We start from the raw sequence: 16938 nt of genomic DNA, 5'->3' as shown, positions 1-16938 counted from the left end.
TATTTTTATTTTACTAAAAAAAAAATCTATAACTCAAATAAAGGTCCTAGAACAAAGCAGCTTTGTCCAGTTTTATGTTTTTGCTTTCTGCTGTTGAAAATTTTACGAGAATATCCTAATATTTTTTGTTCCCTACTTTAAAATTTATTAAAACTAATGAAGAAAGTGGTATAACAAAAAGATTGTATAACAAAACTCGCAACTTGGTATCATTTGAATTCGTGGAGGGAGAAACTTGTGGAGAGAAGGTGCCAAATCAGCAGATACCATAGGCGTATCATGGATTCTATGCCGTCAGATTATTTGGGTTCTTTTTGTTTTGAACAGTTTTTTTTTAATATAGTATGTCAGTTTTAACTTTGAAGTACCTAATAGTTGCAAGTTATAGTGTCAACTGTTAGTACTAACGGTTAGTGTTTTTAATTAAGAGTATTTTGACAATAGTGAGCTGCCCCCAAAATTAAAATATGTTGACTACATCACTGATTTAAAATTTTAAGTGCGGCAGAAAGTTAGAGCGCACTTTTTGAAAAGGTCAAAAAATTTCTCGCTTATGCTCCCTCCATAAGTTTCTCCCTCTATGCTTAAATCTTTTAATTTTTATTTTATTTTATTTTTTTTGATTCCAAAACCGCGGCAATCGCTTTTACGTATTTATTCGAGCACTTGTTACAACAATCCATGCTTTGCGGAATTACTTATCAAACAAGTGATAATTTATTTCTCCCAAATGTACCACAAATTATTAGATATTGAACAAGATTCAAATGTCAGTTATTATGCGCTGCGGGTAGTGCAAGTAACATTTTACGCCCTTCAAGCGCAATAATCATCACATCAATTACATGTATTGTGGAGTTGCATCTCACATTCACTAAATGATAGCCTGTCAAGTTACTTAAAGAGAATAACAATGGAAATTATTCATAATGCGCGTCACTTTTCTTGCTCGTTTTCGGAAACCATAAACCAGCATCTGGCCCCAACGAAATTGCGGAATATTATTAGGTAGCCTAATTTTAACCACCTCCATTATGTGTCACTTCCACTCCTACATTTTGGCCCGTTGTCCATCATTTTTGCTATTTCACAATCGCGCGAACTTGGAATTTCTAAAACCCTTATTCACACTTGTTGCGTGCCTAAAACACCAACAAGTGGTACAGTCGGCAGCAAGAGAAATGCCCGTTTTTTGAAATAAATGGTGTTTATTTTACGCGCTTACATAAGGTGTTTGTTCATTAATCATCGGCGGAAGCCGTGCAAGAATCCCGAAGATCGATGCTGCATAATAAAACACTTATGCAAATCCTATTCAAGAAATAATGAACGAAGTTTATCTCGCTCAATCTGAATCTAGCAAACTTTATAATCAAGAGCAATTTTCCTCGGCTATACGTAACAACATCCGCACACACGCACTTGAATTGGCTTTATTACCATCGTAATTAAATAAATAAAGACAAGACAGTCCGCAGTATTTCAAAATCTGCATCAAGCGTGCAACATCGTCCGGTTCTGGACCAGATAAGTGCCCCAGCGGTTTGTTTAGGGACCAGCTCGCTGTGTCTTCCTTTTGACATTTTTCCAAGCAATGGTAAAATCCACCTCCGCGCTCCTCAAGCCGTGTAAATCGCTCCGAATGGAAGTGAGTTTAGTTTCATGTCCGCACTCGAACGGTTTAGAATCCTTCGTGTGTTGAGTGAAGTGCTTGGACCCAGTGACGGTAGGGCCTTTTCTGCGACGTTACGCCACGTACCACCAATTTTCCGAAACCCGGGGCTAATTGAGGGTCGCAAATAGCCGGCCTTCGAATTAGCCTCATAATTGCAATGAGAATCATGTGATTTCGCGTCCGGACGAATGCTAGTGCGCTCACCTTTGGTGTTTGACAAATTTTAGTGTATTAGCATAAATTACACTCGGCCAAATTAGTGACTTTAAAAAATCGGGATGATTTGAGCCAAACTCGGCCAATTAGGATATGTCAGGACGTTTATTAGCACTCAATTTAATCGAACATTTTATGGTTTGGCCGGGAAACTAGTTTGTGGTCAGCTCGAGGTTTTTTCGGTGGGTTTAGTGAAAATTGCGCTAATGAGATGATTACGGCGTGTATTTATGGCACTTGGCGTGTTTTCGCGTTGTTTACAATGGTGAAATTCGGGCGATTTACACGGAAAGAGTTGTAATTGTTCGGAGATGGAAAGATTAGCTCGCAAAAGAAAATGGTAGATGGAACGCCTACGTAGTTCCAGAGGCCCGCCTGGTTTTCAATGTTAATTTAATTTTATTGCTCTTATTAAGAACTCTTCTGGCGTTGTTCCACACATGGACAAGTCAATAAACCGATCCAATGAACAAAGTGTCGTCTGTTTTTTGGTAAAATGGCCTCTTAATTATATAAAAAAATTACCAGAGGCTCAGTGAAACTTTTAGTGATTTTTCGATTTAAAAAGTTTAGCTCATGCACGATTATGAAGCATAACACCATTTTCGATGTAATTCCGTGCTTTTTCGGCTTGTTTTTAGCGAAATTATGTGTAAAATGCAAAAGTAATGTAATTTCTTGAAGGTTTGAAAATGGTAAAAACACTATTTTCGACCAAACTTTATGAGATTTTTGATGAATTTTTTTTCAAAAATGAGCCAAATTTTCTAGATCAGGTAAAGGAACGTCAGTTTCTATTTTTTTTGTCGTTTTTAGACGTATTTTAAAAAAAGGTGCTTCTGGGCCAAAAACCAGGAGGAAATTAAAAGCAATTTCGATCAAATTTGGGGGTTTTTCATGAAGTTCTACCTAAATTTTTCTGGAAAATACACCCTTTCTAAAACGGACTTAACGCAGTTTTGCCCGAATTTGCTAATCAATAATTATCACCAGATTGAAGACATTTAATTGCAATCGATTTTAAAATAATGTAATTTGGTGAGTTTTTGGTCTCAGAAAAAAATCGAAGATTTAGGTCAAACATTTTCTTGACGGTTTTAAAATGGTAAAAATACTATTTTCGACCGAATTTTATGAGCTTTATACTTATTTTTGGTGATTTTTCTTCAAAAATGAGCCAAATCTTGTAAAAGTACTTCAGTTTCTAATTTGTTCATGGCATTTTTAGACCTATTTTGAAAAAAAAGGTAGTTTTGGTCCAAAAAAACAATTCTAGTGTAAGATATTAAAAGCAAATTCGATCTAATTTTGTGGTTTTTCTTGAAGTTTTGGTTAATTTTTTTGGAAAAAAATACCTGTTTTTGTTCTAAAACGACTTAACACAGTTTTACTCGAATTTAGTAATAAATTAATAATAATATCACCAGATTCAAGACATTTAATTAAATCGACTGTAAAATAATGTAATTTTAGACTATATTTGGTGAGTTTTTAGTCTCAAAAAAAAATCGGAGACTTAGGTCAAACATTTTCTTGAAGGTTTGAAAATGGTAAAAACACTATTTTCGACCAAATTTTATGAGCTTTATACTTATTTTTGGTGATTGTTTTTTCAAAAATGAGCCAAATCTCGTAGAACAGGCAAAGTAACTTCAGTTTCTAATTCATTTATGGCATTTATGGACGTATTTTGAGAAAAAAAGGCAGCATTTGGTCCAAAAACCAACAATTTAAGTAAAAGATTAAAAGCAATTTCGATCTAATTCGGTGGTTTTTTATGAAGTTTTAGCTGAATTTTTCTATAAAAATACTTTTTTTTTCTAAAACGGACTTGACACAGTTTTGTCCGAATTTGCTAATTAATATTAATATCATCAGATTGAAGGCATTTAATTGCAATAGACTTTCAAATAATGTAATTTTAGACAATTTTTGGTTTAAAAAAAATTTGTAGACTTAGGTTAAACATTTTCTTGAAGGTAAAATGGTAAAAAACACTACTTTTGACCAAATTTTATGAGCTTTTTACTTATTTCTGATGATTTTTTTTAAATGAGCCAAGTTTTGTAGTAACTTCAGTTTTTAATTTGTTTATGGCTTTTTTAGACGTATTTTGAGAAAAAAAGAGCACTTTGTCTTTTTAGTTTTAGCAATTTTTTTTGGAAAAACTTTTTTTAACACGGTTAACACAGTTTTACCCGAATTCTCCAATTAATAATAGGTAATAACACCAAATTGAAGATATTTAAATGCAACCGACTTTAAAGTTTACAAGCTTTTAATTAGTAAAACGTTATTTCTGCTTTCACTACTGAACTGAGAATCTTTTGCGGACGTTTTTTCGCCGAAAATTTTTTTGATTACGTTGAAAATACCATTTTTTTTCGGACGAAACTCAGAGCGAAAAATTTCCAGTGAAGGTCGGAAAGACATTATTTATTGATATATAAGAAACAATTTTTTCACGAAATTTTCTTTTGTGTACAAGTGTATCAAACGGTACGCTTATGGACTGACACAAGTTCAAATAAAAGCTTGTTAAACCTTGATTAAAACTTGTTTTGAACTTTCGGTTCAAAAAATACCAACAATTTGTGTAAACACACCATTTTTACCGGAAAGCAGTTATAATTGTTATAATTTAGCTAATTGTTACTGCGTACACTTGAAATTACCACACTGTTCGTACAAAACGACTGTTTCAACACATTTTTACGTGTCGTTTCTATTGACCTCACCTGTTCTATGATCGAAAAAAACTTATAAACATTTATGACTGAACGCCATATTTAATTAATAATTATATAATTCAACCTCAATACTAAGGTTATGACTTAATCCAGACTCACTTTCTTTTCTATATGGGCCTAAGTTTGTTAATTCGGAAGCTCGCCAAATCATCTAATTGTCTCTAACAAACCCAAACGAAAAAACCAAACATTTGCCCATCTTTTCAAGGACACGTCCGTCGCATTTCTCGCGTCACTGACATTCGTCCGAAGCTTAAAATTCATTGCGAAATTCCCTCGCGTAATTATCGGTGTGTGTGTGCGTTGGGAGAATAATTTCGCGCAAAAGAGGGTCATGGTACTTTGCGTAACGTCCCGAAATTTCGGTTTCCGGCAGTGTGTGCTTAAAATGGACCTATGAGTTGCTACAACTTCATCAGCAAAGTGCTAACGCGTCGGAAGTACCACAGCGAGATGCCGCCCAGCGAAGCGGAGGTCGTGCAGAGCCTGAAGAAGATGCTGGAGGACAAGACGCGCGAGCTGAGCCTGAAGGAGGAGACGATCGCGCTCCTGGAGAAGGAGCTGGACGACAAGGACGCCATCATCAAGCACTTGCACAACGAGATTGATAAGTTCCGACAGGTGGTAAAACCGATCACCCAGAAAATCATCACCAAGCAGCTGACTCTGGGCGATGGGAAGCCCAGGACCAAGCGGCAGGCCATCAGTGCGGAGCCGCTCAACGACGAGTTCGGGGATTTACAGATCAAGAAAATCCCGAAATCGGCGACGTGAGTGCTTCGTGAGCGAAAAACACTTATTTAGTTACACGTTTTTAATATTTTTCATTGCGTACGCCAATTTATTCTTCAAGGATGCTGACGACAGTTTCAGGCGTGGCTCTTTCAACATTTGTAAAAGTGTTACGTGTCCACGATATTCACAAAATGCACGCCAAATTCAAAATGGCGGTGGCTTGTTTACGACCGGCCCACCTTGCTATTAAGATAAGATAAAATTTTCGGCCGCTTTATTTTATTTGATGACACTATTAGACAAACAACCGGAGAAAAGTACCAAATTAAAACGAAATCTCCTCAATTCTAGTGTGACTTTTATCTTTTATGAGGTTTGGTCTAAAATTCCGTTCATTTAACTACGCTATTCGGGCAATAAAATCCAAAGGTCTATTAAAAATCGCTGGCGATAAAACTTAACGAAGATATATTTTAAGTGACGAAATATCGCCGTTCACATAAAAATTTACTACTGTTTTTGATCGGCATTTTTGGGTTTACGGCCGGGAAAAATGGATTATGGCGCTTAATAATGGGTGATTCAAGTTCGGTAATTTGCATAAAACGGAAAATGAAAGGGTTGTGCGAGAGGCGATTACCGTATCGTAACTCGAATTCAATTTGCTTGATCGTAAAAGTGCAGTTTTGAAATAAAAATTGAGGGTATGCTGTGCTTTAAATCAAATTGAAAAATTGCTGTTGCCGTTTTATCGTCTCAAACACACACTTCGCTTTAAAATTATTGGAAAAATATTTAAATAAGTAGCGATAATAATTATAATTAATGATAAAGTTGTGGAGAAAAAGTGAGAAGCTTAATGTCCGATTTATCTAGAACACCTAAATCCATTAAGTTATCTGAAGGAATAATTCAGTCGTATACCTACGTATACTACGTATAATTTGTTGACAACCTTTGGAACATCGAACATTGAAATCATTATATTTTAATTGTTTTTTATCAAAAGATTCATTTACTGTTTCAAAAACTAGCGTCACAAGCAATGCTACCTATTTTTTTTAGCCTGTCGGACATTTGTTTGAGAACCTCCCCTTAATTAGATTTTTTTGGCAAAATGTGTTAATATTATGTTTCATTTTTAAAATGAGAAAATCTCTCAGAATTGGCTGAAGTCACGTAAATGATGTTAAATCGTTGGGTGTTTTTATAACATAATTGTTTATTTTTTTGTGTTGGTATGTTTATTGTTTCTATATTTTTGTTTTTTTTTTAAATATATTTGCCTTCTTTTGGGGAAAACTCTTGGAATCACTCACTTTTTGGCTCAAACAAGAGCTAAAATACTCAAAGTTGGTTGAGAGAGGTAAAAAAAATCTAATAAAAAAAATACGTTTCTGTTTTGAAATTTTTAAGTTTCATTTTCTTTGAATTATTTATAATAGATATTGGACACTGATTTCTTACCTCGAAGGTAAATAGCTTCAGTTCTGGCTTTTGGTTCAACTTTTATATTGTATTTACCACTTTGTAGTTTCAAAGTTGATGAAATATTGCTTTAATATGTTTTTAGCGGTGATTTACGAGGATTTTTTAAATACCGTGAACTCAAATTTAATTGATAATATCTTTGTCATCTAAGGAAAAGTTAAAAAAAATAGTAAGAAGGGGAAATATAATAATAACAACTGATTTTCTCAGCCTTTTTCGTTGAGTGGACATAGCAGAATTTCTTCAAGAAGTGACTAAATGTTAGACTACTATTTTTCAATGTTCCAATGATAACAATCTAATAAAAAACTGAAACAATCCGTTTATTTTTTTGCGTAAAATCTATTTTTTTTTAATTTTCCGATTTTTTTTGGCGAAATATCCTGATACAATGACACCTCCGAACAACGGACACTTCTTCACAACGGACATTTTTGTAGGAACGTAATTAAACATATATTAGTTTTTTACCTCCCATTAGTGGACACCTCTCAACAACGGACAATTAAAAATTCCTCTTCGGTGTCCGTTGATGAGAGGTTTTACTGTATTTTATTCATTTTTAAAATGAGAGAATTTCTCAGAAATGGCTGTAATCACGTAAATGATGAACGATTCTAAACTATATTTTTTTATTTGTATATTTTTATTGTTTCTCTCGGTTTCTATATTTTCTTTTTTTAATCTTTTCTGATTTTTTTGAGTAAAACTCTTGAAGTAACTGAATTTTTGAAACATAACCTATAGAGGAAAAAAGTAAAATGAAAATTAAAAAAAAACACACATTCTGTTTTTAAACTTGAACTACGTAAATAATATTACTCTAATTAATAAAGAACGGAACTATTAGATCTGAAACAATCCGTTTATTTTTTTGTGTAATTTTTTTTTAATTTGCCGATTTTCTGACGATATATCCTGATACAGTGAAACCTCTCTTAAGGGACACTTCCGAGTAACGGACACCTCTTCACAACGGACATTATTGTAGGAACGTAACAAAACGTATATTAAAGTTTTTCAGCTCCCATTAGTGGACACCTCTCAACAATGGACATTAAAAAATTCCCCATTGGTGTCCGTTGTTGAGAGGTTTTACTGTAATATATTCATTTTTAAACTGAAGGAATCTCTCAAAAATGGCTGTAATCATGTAAATGATGAACGATTTTAAACTATTTTTTTTAATTATTTTTCTGTGTATGTGTATTGTTTCTCTCGGTTTATATATTTTTTTAATCTTTTCTGCTTCTTTTGAGTAAAACTCTTAAAGTAACTGAATTTTTGGCTCAAACAGAGCTAAAACACTCAGGACCGGTTTACAGAGAGCGAATTTAAGAGTTAATTCGACATTAACTTGCCATTTGAAACGTAACCTATAGAGATAAAAAATAAAATCAAAATTGAAAAAAAAAACACTATTTCTGTTTTGAAATTTGAAACTACGTAAATAACTTAGTTTTCTGGCGCTTAGATGGACTTTTGTATTGTATTTTGAGCGGTGACTAACAAGGACTGATACTTTGTCATCTAAATAAAAGTAAAGAAAAAGGAGCAAAACCAGAAAATCTAATAATAATAACTGATTTTTTTTCCGTTTTTCTCTTGAATGGACATATCAGTCAATAGTCAAATTCTTGAAAAAAATACAAAACATGAAAGTATTATTGTAATACCTGAAACAATTCGTTTAATTTTTAGCCTAAATTGTTGATGATTTTTTAGATAGCAGTAAAAGTATCAGTTCTTGAGCTTGGATGTTACATTAATGCCTCGGCTGTTTTCCGAGCTGCTCGTTTTCGAAATAGTTACGCTTTCGGTCGCTTTCCTGCAACGTGATCGTGATGCGATCATTTTCGGATCGGGCCAAGTGGGTGCGATCGTGTTCAGATAAAATGATTAGCGAGTGCGTGAGCGCAATTTTATGACCGGGAACCTGGGCATTGATATTCATGAGCGTTGTCAGATGAAGAATTCACACAAAGGCGCCGACATCGGTGATAAATCTATCGGTTCGTAATTGGCCGACGACCAGTTTTGTTAGATTTTCCGATATCTGCTCCATTCAGCGCTCGTTTTATGATTAATTGAATCGTATACAAGGCATTAGAACCATTGTTGCTTGTTTACTCCTCGTCCTGATGCTGTTGTATCAACACGTCGCGCTTTTCGGAGCGGAGATTATGACATCCTTTATCGACATTCTTATTTATTGTTATTATATTTTTAATTTGCTTATTAGTTTTTATGATTTATGGCTATGTAGTTTCGATGTTAATTCGATACGTTGTCGGTGCGTGTGATAAATCACATTCACTTCGCCACATAAGGGATTTTTTCAAATTTTCGAATTTAAGACCGACTGGGGAATTATTTCGATATCGCTTACCAGTGTGACATAAATGAGGCATTTGTAGTGTCTATAACTCTTTTTTTGTTTACAAATTGGTCGTCCAAAATCAGGTTCTAGTAAATACCTCCGGGCCGAAAAGTAACATAAAATAGAATTGTATTGATTTACATAAATCACTGAACTGTAATCAGAAATAAATCACCGGTTTGGCGCTCGAACTGGTTCGGACAATTGTACGACATGTAAGGAAGCTTGTATTTTTGGTGGTGGTTGATACCTAACAGCTCTACACTGACTACCATAACAAGTAGCTGTTAATTGAGCTTTAAATAATCCAGTAACTCGGACAGTTACAAAACAATTCGGCAGAGAATTGTAGCGTCTTTGAGACAATTTTCACAATTGGATACATTTGTATTGTGGAAAGAAATACAAAAATACATCAAATATAGTTACTAAATTAAAAAAAAAAAATCAGGTAATGTCTCAGCAGAATTTATTGTATTTCACTGACAAACCCAGCATTTTGTAATTGATCTTTTCAATTATATTTCAATGACAAATTTACTAATTACATGAAATTACATTGTGTTTTTAATGTAGGCATTTTGTTTTATTAGAGACTCGTTTTATGCTTAGATTCCGGTTTTATTAATCGCTTCTAAGTGGTGTTTACAATCATTGCTATTTTTAGCGTTTTTTGATCCTTTATTGGAAATAATAATTAAATAGGAAGATAAATGAAAATCAGATTTTTTTTTAAACGAAACAATGTAAAAAGTTATTGAATTCAATTTTTGGGATTTTCATCATTTTATTCATCAACTAAGTTGGAAGCCATTGCTATTTTTCCTGATTTAGTCTTTTTTTTTTGCTCCTCATATAATAAATAAATTGCGGTCGAAATTATAGCTAAACCACTTATTTTCGCCATTATTTTGTAATTTTTTTCTGGCGGTTTGTAATGCAAATTTGTAAATTATAATATAACTAGACGAAAAATAAATATTTCCCCTTTTACTAAATGACTTATTTACCAGTTCGTGTCCGAATTAATTTTCGCAAAAATTGCCGCAGTCACGCACATTATTACCGTCGTTTTTCCGAATTTGTTTGTTTTAAAGTCGATAATAATGGTTTCAATTGTGGAAGTGCTTATTACTTTACCACGACCGTATAATTTCGACAAAAATATATTCGTAAACTGGTACATTACAAAATATATTTCTTGTGCCTTAAACTTTCGATCCATACACATTTCTTTCGCTCCACGTAATTAAAGAAGTTGATTTATGTGACACTTATTTGACAACAGGTTGACTTTTTATTTATGTGATATGTCTGACTTGTGACAGATGGAGAAATCGTGGACCAAAACTTTTCGGAATGTATATTTCACATTTCTGCTTTTAATAAATGTTTGCAGATTTTTAAGGACGAAACAAATCGTGGAAATTTTTGCGACTATCGATCATCTGTTAAAACAAACACTGTCATGCACATTTTTTATTAAAACATGCAAATGTGTGTATAATTCTGCAGTCAAACAAGTACCAACATGTGCATATTTCATAATTATTTACGATCGCATTTATAGCATTAAAGTTTAACAAGAATTGCTAATTGCCACAGTTAATTGGACGTTAAAGCTGTGGTTTTAACACTTTCAAGGGATTTGTTCCTTTTTAACGGCGCAAAACACGAATCGTAAAATTAAACCGATTTGCGATTTTTTCCAACAAACCGGAATTGATTTTTGTTTTTATTTACAGTTCTCGCGAACTCATCAAAGCTGCAATTTTGGACAACGACTTCATGAAAAATTTGGAAAGCACCCAAATCAAGGAAATCGTCGATTGCATGTACCCGGAAGCGTACACGGCCGGAAGTCTTATCATCAAGGAAGGGGACGTCGGGAGCATAGTCTACGTCCTGGAAGGTGAGTTATGCAACCAGTTACACGCGCGCGTGCTTGACGTGTTGTCTACGGTCGTGGTCAAGCCGCGAATTACGAATGTTGTTGACCTTTTGGCGATCAAGACGACGGGGAATTATCAGTATTAATGAAAGTTGAGTGGGGGGTTGCTAATTTTGTAGCCCAGACGGGGATACTTTCAAGGATTTTTATCGTAAAACGCGATTTTTTGCTAATAGTTGCGAATTTCTGATCCTGTTGCCATGTGCACCAGCCTTGATCTTTCACGCGAACGCAGGAATATAATTACTTTCACTGCTTTAGTCACGTTGACGGGGTGTTTACTTAGTTTTGTTAAAAACTATCAAAAGTTTTAACACCCACAGTGCATGTGTTAGTCACTATTTCCAGTTTTTTCCAGTTTTGACGATTTTTTTAATGTCAAGGCGAATCATTGGCATTATTTGTTACACTTTTAGTTAACTGACAGTTAAATTGATTTTATTGGACAATAAAAACGGATTTCCGGGAGCCCCCATGTACCTTTTCTTGCACTTAAAAGTCTGTACAATGACTTCAATTTATATAAATAGATTTATTCCTCCGCGCGTAGGTCTGGGCTTAAAGTCTGAATAAATTACCATATGACCTCTCTTAATACTACTTTCATTTATCCGTAATTATCCGAAATTAACACGGCGCTTTCAGCGAAATTTCTTTGTTGAATTGCGTGTGACCGATCGTATTTGGATAGGTTTGAAGATGAGTTTATTTTCGTTTTCTATTTATATTTTTTATTGACACTGGAGAAACACAAGACCTGAATAATTTTTTTGGTAATTACGAAGAGCCGTACGATCGTTCCCATCGACTTTAAAAACGTTTAATGATATCCGAGAATCTGTGGCGACATTGTAATGATGTGATAATGATAAAAGCACCGTCTACATTGCTCGCAAAAGAAAATAATTTCTTTATTTCCCTGGAACCGCGTGTAATAAATTACAGCTGATTTGGGCAATTTTGTGCGCTAACAATGGGATTGGTATTTGCGAAGATGGTCAACAAAATAATAATCTCTCTGTGGTATTTGATTGTCACTTATGCAGATTTTTTACTACTTGGAAGGAAATAAATTAGAAACTCGTCTTGGAATTCAGATTTGTGGTTATTGGTCTTGGCTTCTTGGTTTTTATGTCCTGTAAAAGGTTAGAAATCGTGCATCTTTATGAACAAACTGTTTAATGAAAAGAATTTAAAAATAGAACAAAAAATAAGGTGAAAGAGTAACTATCCTTGTCGCTTGGATGTTTGCTTGTGATAAGGCAGTCTTGAGTGATTTTTTTGTAATTAGAACGGAAAATTGTTTTCACTTTATAATAAATCTTTCTAATTAAACTAGTCAAGTTTTTTTCCACAATTTCTTTTCAGCCTAAGGTACTTTATTCGCCAAGTATGCTGTAAGTGTTACCAAGCAAAGAAAAGAGAAACGAATAAACAAAGCATTCACACAACGTTTCCAGTTCATTAATTTTTGCCTGATTAATTGGTCAGATTTTTTGCACAAGATCAAGAACCTAAGAGCCAAATAATACTAGTGAGAGTTGTGGAATTAATCCAAAAAAGTGGAAAGAATTCCAAACAAAAGCACCGTTTTTGTCTGATATGCAACAAAGGAAGTTAGTTGTAATAACACGAATTGTTCCTTGAAGACTTCCTCCGATATTATTGTCATTAGCTTCTCCACTTTGCAATTATGATAAAAAGCAAGTTTTTCTTTACTTTTTGGTTTATTGAGTGAACACTGGCATTGTTCGTACAAATTTTTACATCACAATGGGGAAAATAAATTTCTCTCTCGGCCAAATTGCTGAAAATCCTGCAATTATTTTGGCACATTGGTATAAATCCTGCAAATCCTGCGCGCCGTCAGGCCGCATCACCCATCACCGAAGGCTGTGTTTTCAGCCGTCTCCCTACTTTCCTGCAATTTCCTGCTGCCGCTCTCAGTCAACGTCCACATCTCGAAGGCGACGGTTTCGCGTTCGGCCCCTTCACCGTCGACCTCGTGCAACGAAAACGTGAAATGTAGTTCCGCGTCTGAAGACATTTCCATCACAAAGTGTAAGATTTGGTGGAGCTGCTGCCAGGCCCGGAAAAATCCGGAAGTGACACATTTTCGCCCGTTTTTCAAACCGAGTGAAAGTATCGGGGCCACCGGTGTTCGTGCGAAAAATTACAGTGAATCCGTTTCAGTAAAAAACGGCCAATTTGTTCAATAGAACCAGTTTCGTATGTAGTTTTGGGGAACGATTAGAAAGTATTGCGATTTTGCCGGTTGTTATCTGATTTGGAGTTACTTTCTTTAACTGTTAGCTGCCGAGGTTAGGCCCAAAATTGCGAAATTGGCGGTTTAAGGCGGCCTTGAGGTGGTTTTTCTCGGTTTGTTGACGCACGCACTGGTGATTGGACGGTTTTCCGGTTTGTGTCGTAAGGGAGGAAATGAGCTGGAAATTTTCAAAAGTGTTTTTTTTAATTGGAATTGTAAATGGTCGAAATGTGAGCCAGAAATTGATACCAAGGTTATCTTTCGTGATTTTAAAAATCCTCAAAAAATAAACAAAACTGCATTATGATAAGTAAAAATAGTACTTGCTACGTACTTGCCTCTTATCAGTATTTTTATTAATGAAATGTTATTTGTTCGTTAGAAATGTTTCCATTAACATTTTTGGCGATATTTTCAGTTTTAGAAAAATCGAAACCAGATTTAAATAATGAAATTGCTTGGTTTCTAAAGCTAACAGAATTAATGGCTGACATGAATAATGCAATAAATTCGCTTTAATTTAAATTTTTGGGATAACTGCAGATTTTTATAATTTAAAACACATAAATCGCTCACAAATGTGGCTAATACTAGATATTCTCAATCTACAGGGTGGTCCAGCCAAACTCCCGTCTTCTGAAGCTCAGTTTTATTAAATTGTAACTTTGATATTTGTAGATGTTATTTACACTTTAGGACACATTTCATGCAAATATTTTTGATTATACAGAGTGTCCCAAAAAATTATGACATCGTAATATCCATTTTTTTAATGGCAAATAATAATTTTTTTTACTAATTAGGATATCTTTTTAGCTTCTTACATGTCCCTAATTTTTTTTTCAAATCGGTTAAAGTGTTAATGTTAAAAAAATAAAACCAAAAAAAATCGGTATATATAGTTTTAAAAATAAATAAAAAATAAAAACAGTACTTTTTTGATGATATTACGTTGTACTGAATTACTACATTCTATTTTCAAACTTTTTAAAGTTTAGTGCCTTTTATTTTGCTTATCCTAAAGTTTAAATAATAAAACTTTACTAAAAACTTAGCTATAAAAGACGATGGCTAAGCTGGACCACCCTGTATGTTAATTTTTTTAATTATTACATACATATTTATTTATTTTATTGAATATTCAAGAGTTACAATTGACATTTTTATTGCACTTTTTTATTTTACGAGTATTTTCTAATTTTGATAAAACTTACTTCAGAATTAATTGTGTTTTTGTTTTTATTTTGAAATAAATAAAATACAAACATATATCTATTACGATAATTAGTTCCTTTCCTTCAATTTAGTAACTAGATCGTTGAATTAACACTCAATTAATTTAACTTCTGGTCGTAATTAAAGTTTACATTAATTAATTTACGAACATTATTTATTTTTCTTGTTTCTTGCAAATTATTAGCATCTGGCAATTTGACTGTCGACATCTGTTTTTACCTAAAAAATGTGCAAAACAGCTTCGCTCCAATTTAAATATTTTGGTATCAAGAAGTGATTTATTTCGGGTTGCGTTATCTCTATAAATTTGAAACAGTTATAAATGTGATAATGTCGTGACAAATCGATCATTCACGATCAATAACCATTAGAAATATTGTTGAAAACGCCGTCGTAAGAATCCTTTGATAAGAACAAAGATTGATTCATTCTTAAAGCGGTCGTAGACCTCCAAAGTGAAACAATGCGGCGATAAGTAACCAAAACACAAAGAAAGGTCGCTCGGAAGGAAAAATTAAATCACAGCAAGACAGGTAAATTCTTGTCGGCCGGAATTTTCGTAAAGGTGTCAAGTGCGTTTTTTCGAAATTTGATTGTCTCGAACGGGAACGGAACTGATTAGACTCGCCACTGAGAAAACCATTTGACCCAGTTTATGACCACCGATGAGATCAGCCAAGTTCCAGATGTTCATAAGGGAAAAAAAACTTTCAATTTCTTGTGGATCGTCTTCGCGTAATGTTACCAAAGCTGTCGTTACACAACCCGGTTCATGCTCTAGTTGTCGTCCAGCCAAACAACACTCGAAAAATGGTGGTTTCCTTTGTGCTGTTGTTTGCTCTGGTAAATGTCACGGCGAAAGTATGCGCAGTTAATTGTTGTAAAAACGATTAAATTGCAATCTTGCGCTCGTTTACCTCCAGGATTTCTGGACGAGGTATTGTTCAATTGTCCAATGGGCCGCTTGTGGTAATAGTGAAAGGCGATTTCGATGAGGAATCGGTTTACAGAGTTGGTTTTCGCGTCCCAGGAATGCGTTTGGCGGTTTTGACCTTGTTTGATGGAAAGTGATGTGCTAATGAGGCGTTCTGGGTTTAAAGAGACGAGGTCCTGACACAAAAAACTGAATCTCAAACGAATTTTTTGGAAATTTTAACCCGCATTTAGCGAAATGTAAACAATTTTTAATGTAATTATGCGATTTTATGGCCCAGACGCCCGTTTTTTCTCTCAATGTTTATTGAGCCTAATTTACAATCACAATACAGGGTGTCCATCTAAACCCCTGATTAGAAGTGTTGGTGGTTCTAATAAAGATAGTCATCTGAAAATTTTTATACAACCATAATTTCTTAGATTCTGCTCAATGAAAATATTTTCAAGATGGTGACACTTTCGGTTATACCGGAAGTCACTATCAACTTCCATATTTTAAATGGAAAACTATATTTTTAATGTGTTTTTGGATTAGTTGAGGGTTTTTATTTTTTTTAAAATTTGCACTTTTCAGTTCAAAAATCGATAACTCTGCCATTTTTCAAAATTTGGAAATATCTTATAACCCATTTGAAAGAGAAAGCCTTGATCTTTTGTCTGTTTTTTTCAAATTTCTAAAAAAATAAACCTTTTCTCAAAGGTTGTCATGGAAAAAATGTGAGAAATTAAAATTTTTTAAACCAACAATCATTTATTTTGTTTTTACAAGATAAAGGACAACACAATTTTGAACAGAGTTTGTCGTTTGTTTAATCACAAATGTTTTTATGGCCTACTACGTAAAGAGAGCTGTGGTTAGTACAAAATTTTCTACAATGTCAAAAAAAAACAACATAACTCGAAAATTATCACAGATAGGTATAGGGAATGCTAATACAAATCGATGCAGAAAAAAATTCTCTTTCATCCAGTAAAATAAAAATTGGGACTTTCCTTTTGAAAAAATTAAGTTATGGGTACTTGAAGTTGTCCAAACTTAAACTTAAAAATTTTGAGTTTATTAATTCCTTTTCTAATTTTGAACACACTGGAGGACAGATATAGGCTTTTTCTTTTAATTCTCCAAATATTAATTCCAAATCTCAAAAACTAAGATAGTTACCGATTTTTTAAGTGACAGGTGCGAATCCAAAAATTTTCAAAAAAATCTCTAAAACGGTATAGTGTGTCTGGAATAGATTTTCTCCTGATCTGCTGCTTCGTTTTATTGCTGAGTTTATTGGAAGCGGCCCTAGGCCCCAT

General features: G+C 33.9%; 1 protein-coding gene across 6 annotated transcripts in view; it reads left to right on the top strand.

The window, feature by feature from the left end:
• Positions 1–16938, top strand: part of for (foraging) — a 132559-nt gene that overhangs the window by 92332 nt on the left and 23289 nt on the right. For 3 of the 6 annotated variants that reach the window (XM_008198924.3, XM_015982583.2, XM_015982584.2), the window contains exon 3: positions 10993–11159. In XM_008198924.3, coding sequence (XP_008197146.1) covers positions 10993–11159 — 167 coding nt within the window. Of the gene's footprint in view, positions 1–1568; positions 1727–5017; positions 5412–10992; positions 11160–13127; positions 13260–16938 lie in introns of those variants that run through there. The other 3 variants (XM_008198925.3, XM_008198922.3, XM_015982582.2) reach the window with 3 other exon arrangements.

The sequence above is a fragment of the Tribolium castaneum genome, chromosome 6 (assembly GCF_031307605.1).
Source record: "Tribolium castaneum strain GA2 chromosome 6, icTriCast1.1, whole genome shotgun sequence".
In the NCBI taxonomy this organism is placed as follows: Eukaryota; Metazoa; Arthropoda; class Insecta; order Coleoptera; family Tenebrionidae; genus Tribolium; species Tribolium castaneum.
Note: the sequence above shows the minus strand (reverse complement) of the source record. Positions and strands in the feature narration are given on the sequence as shown.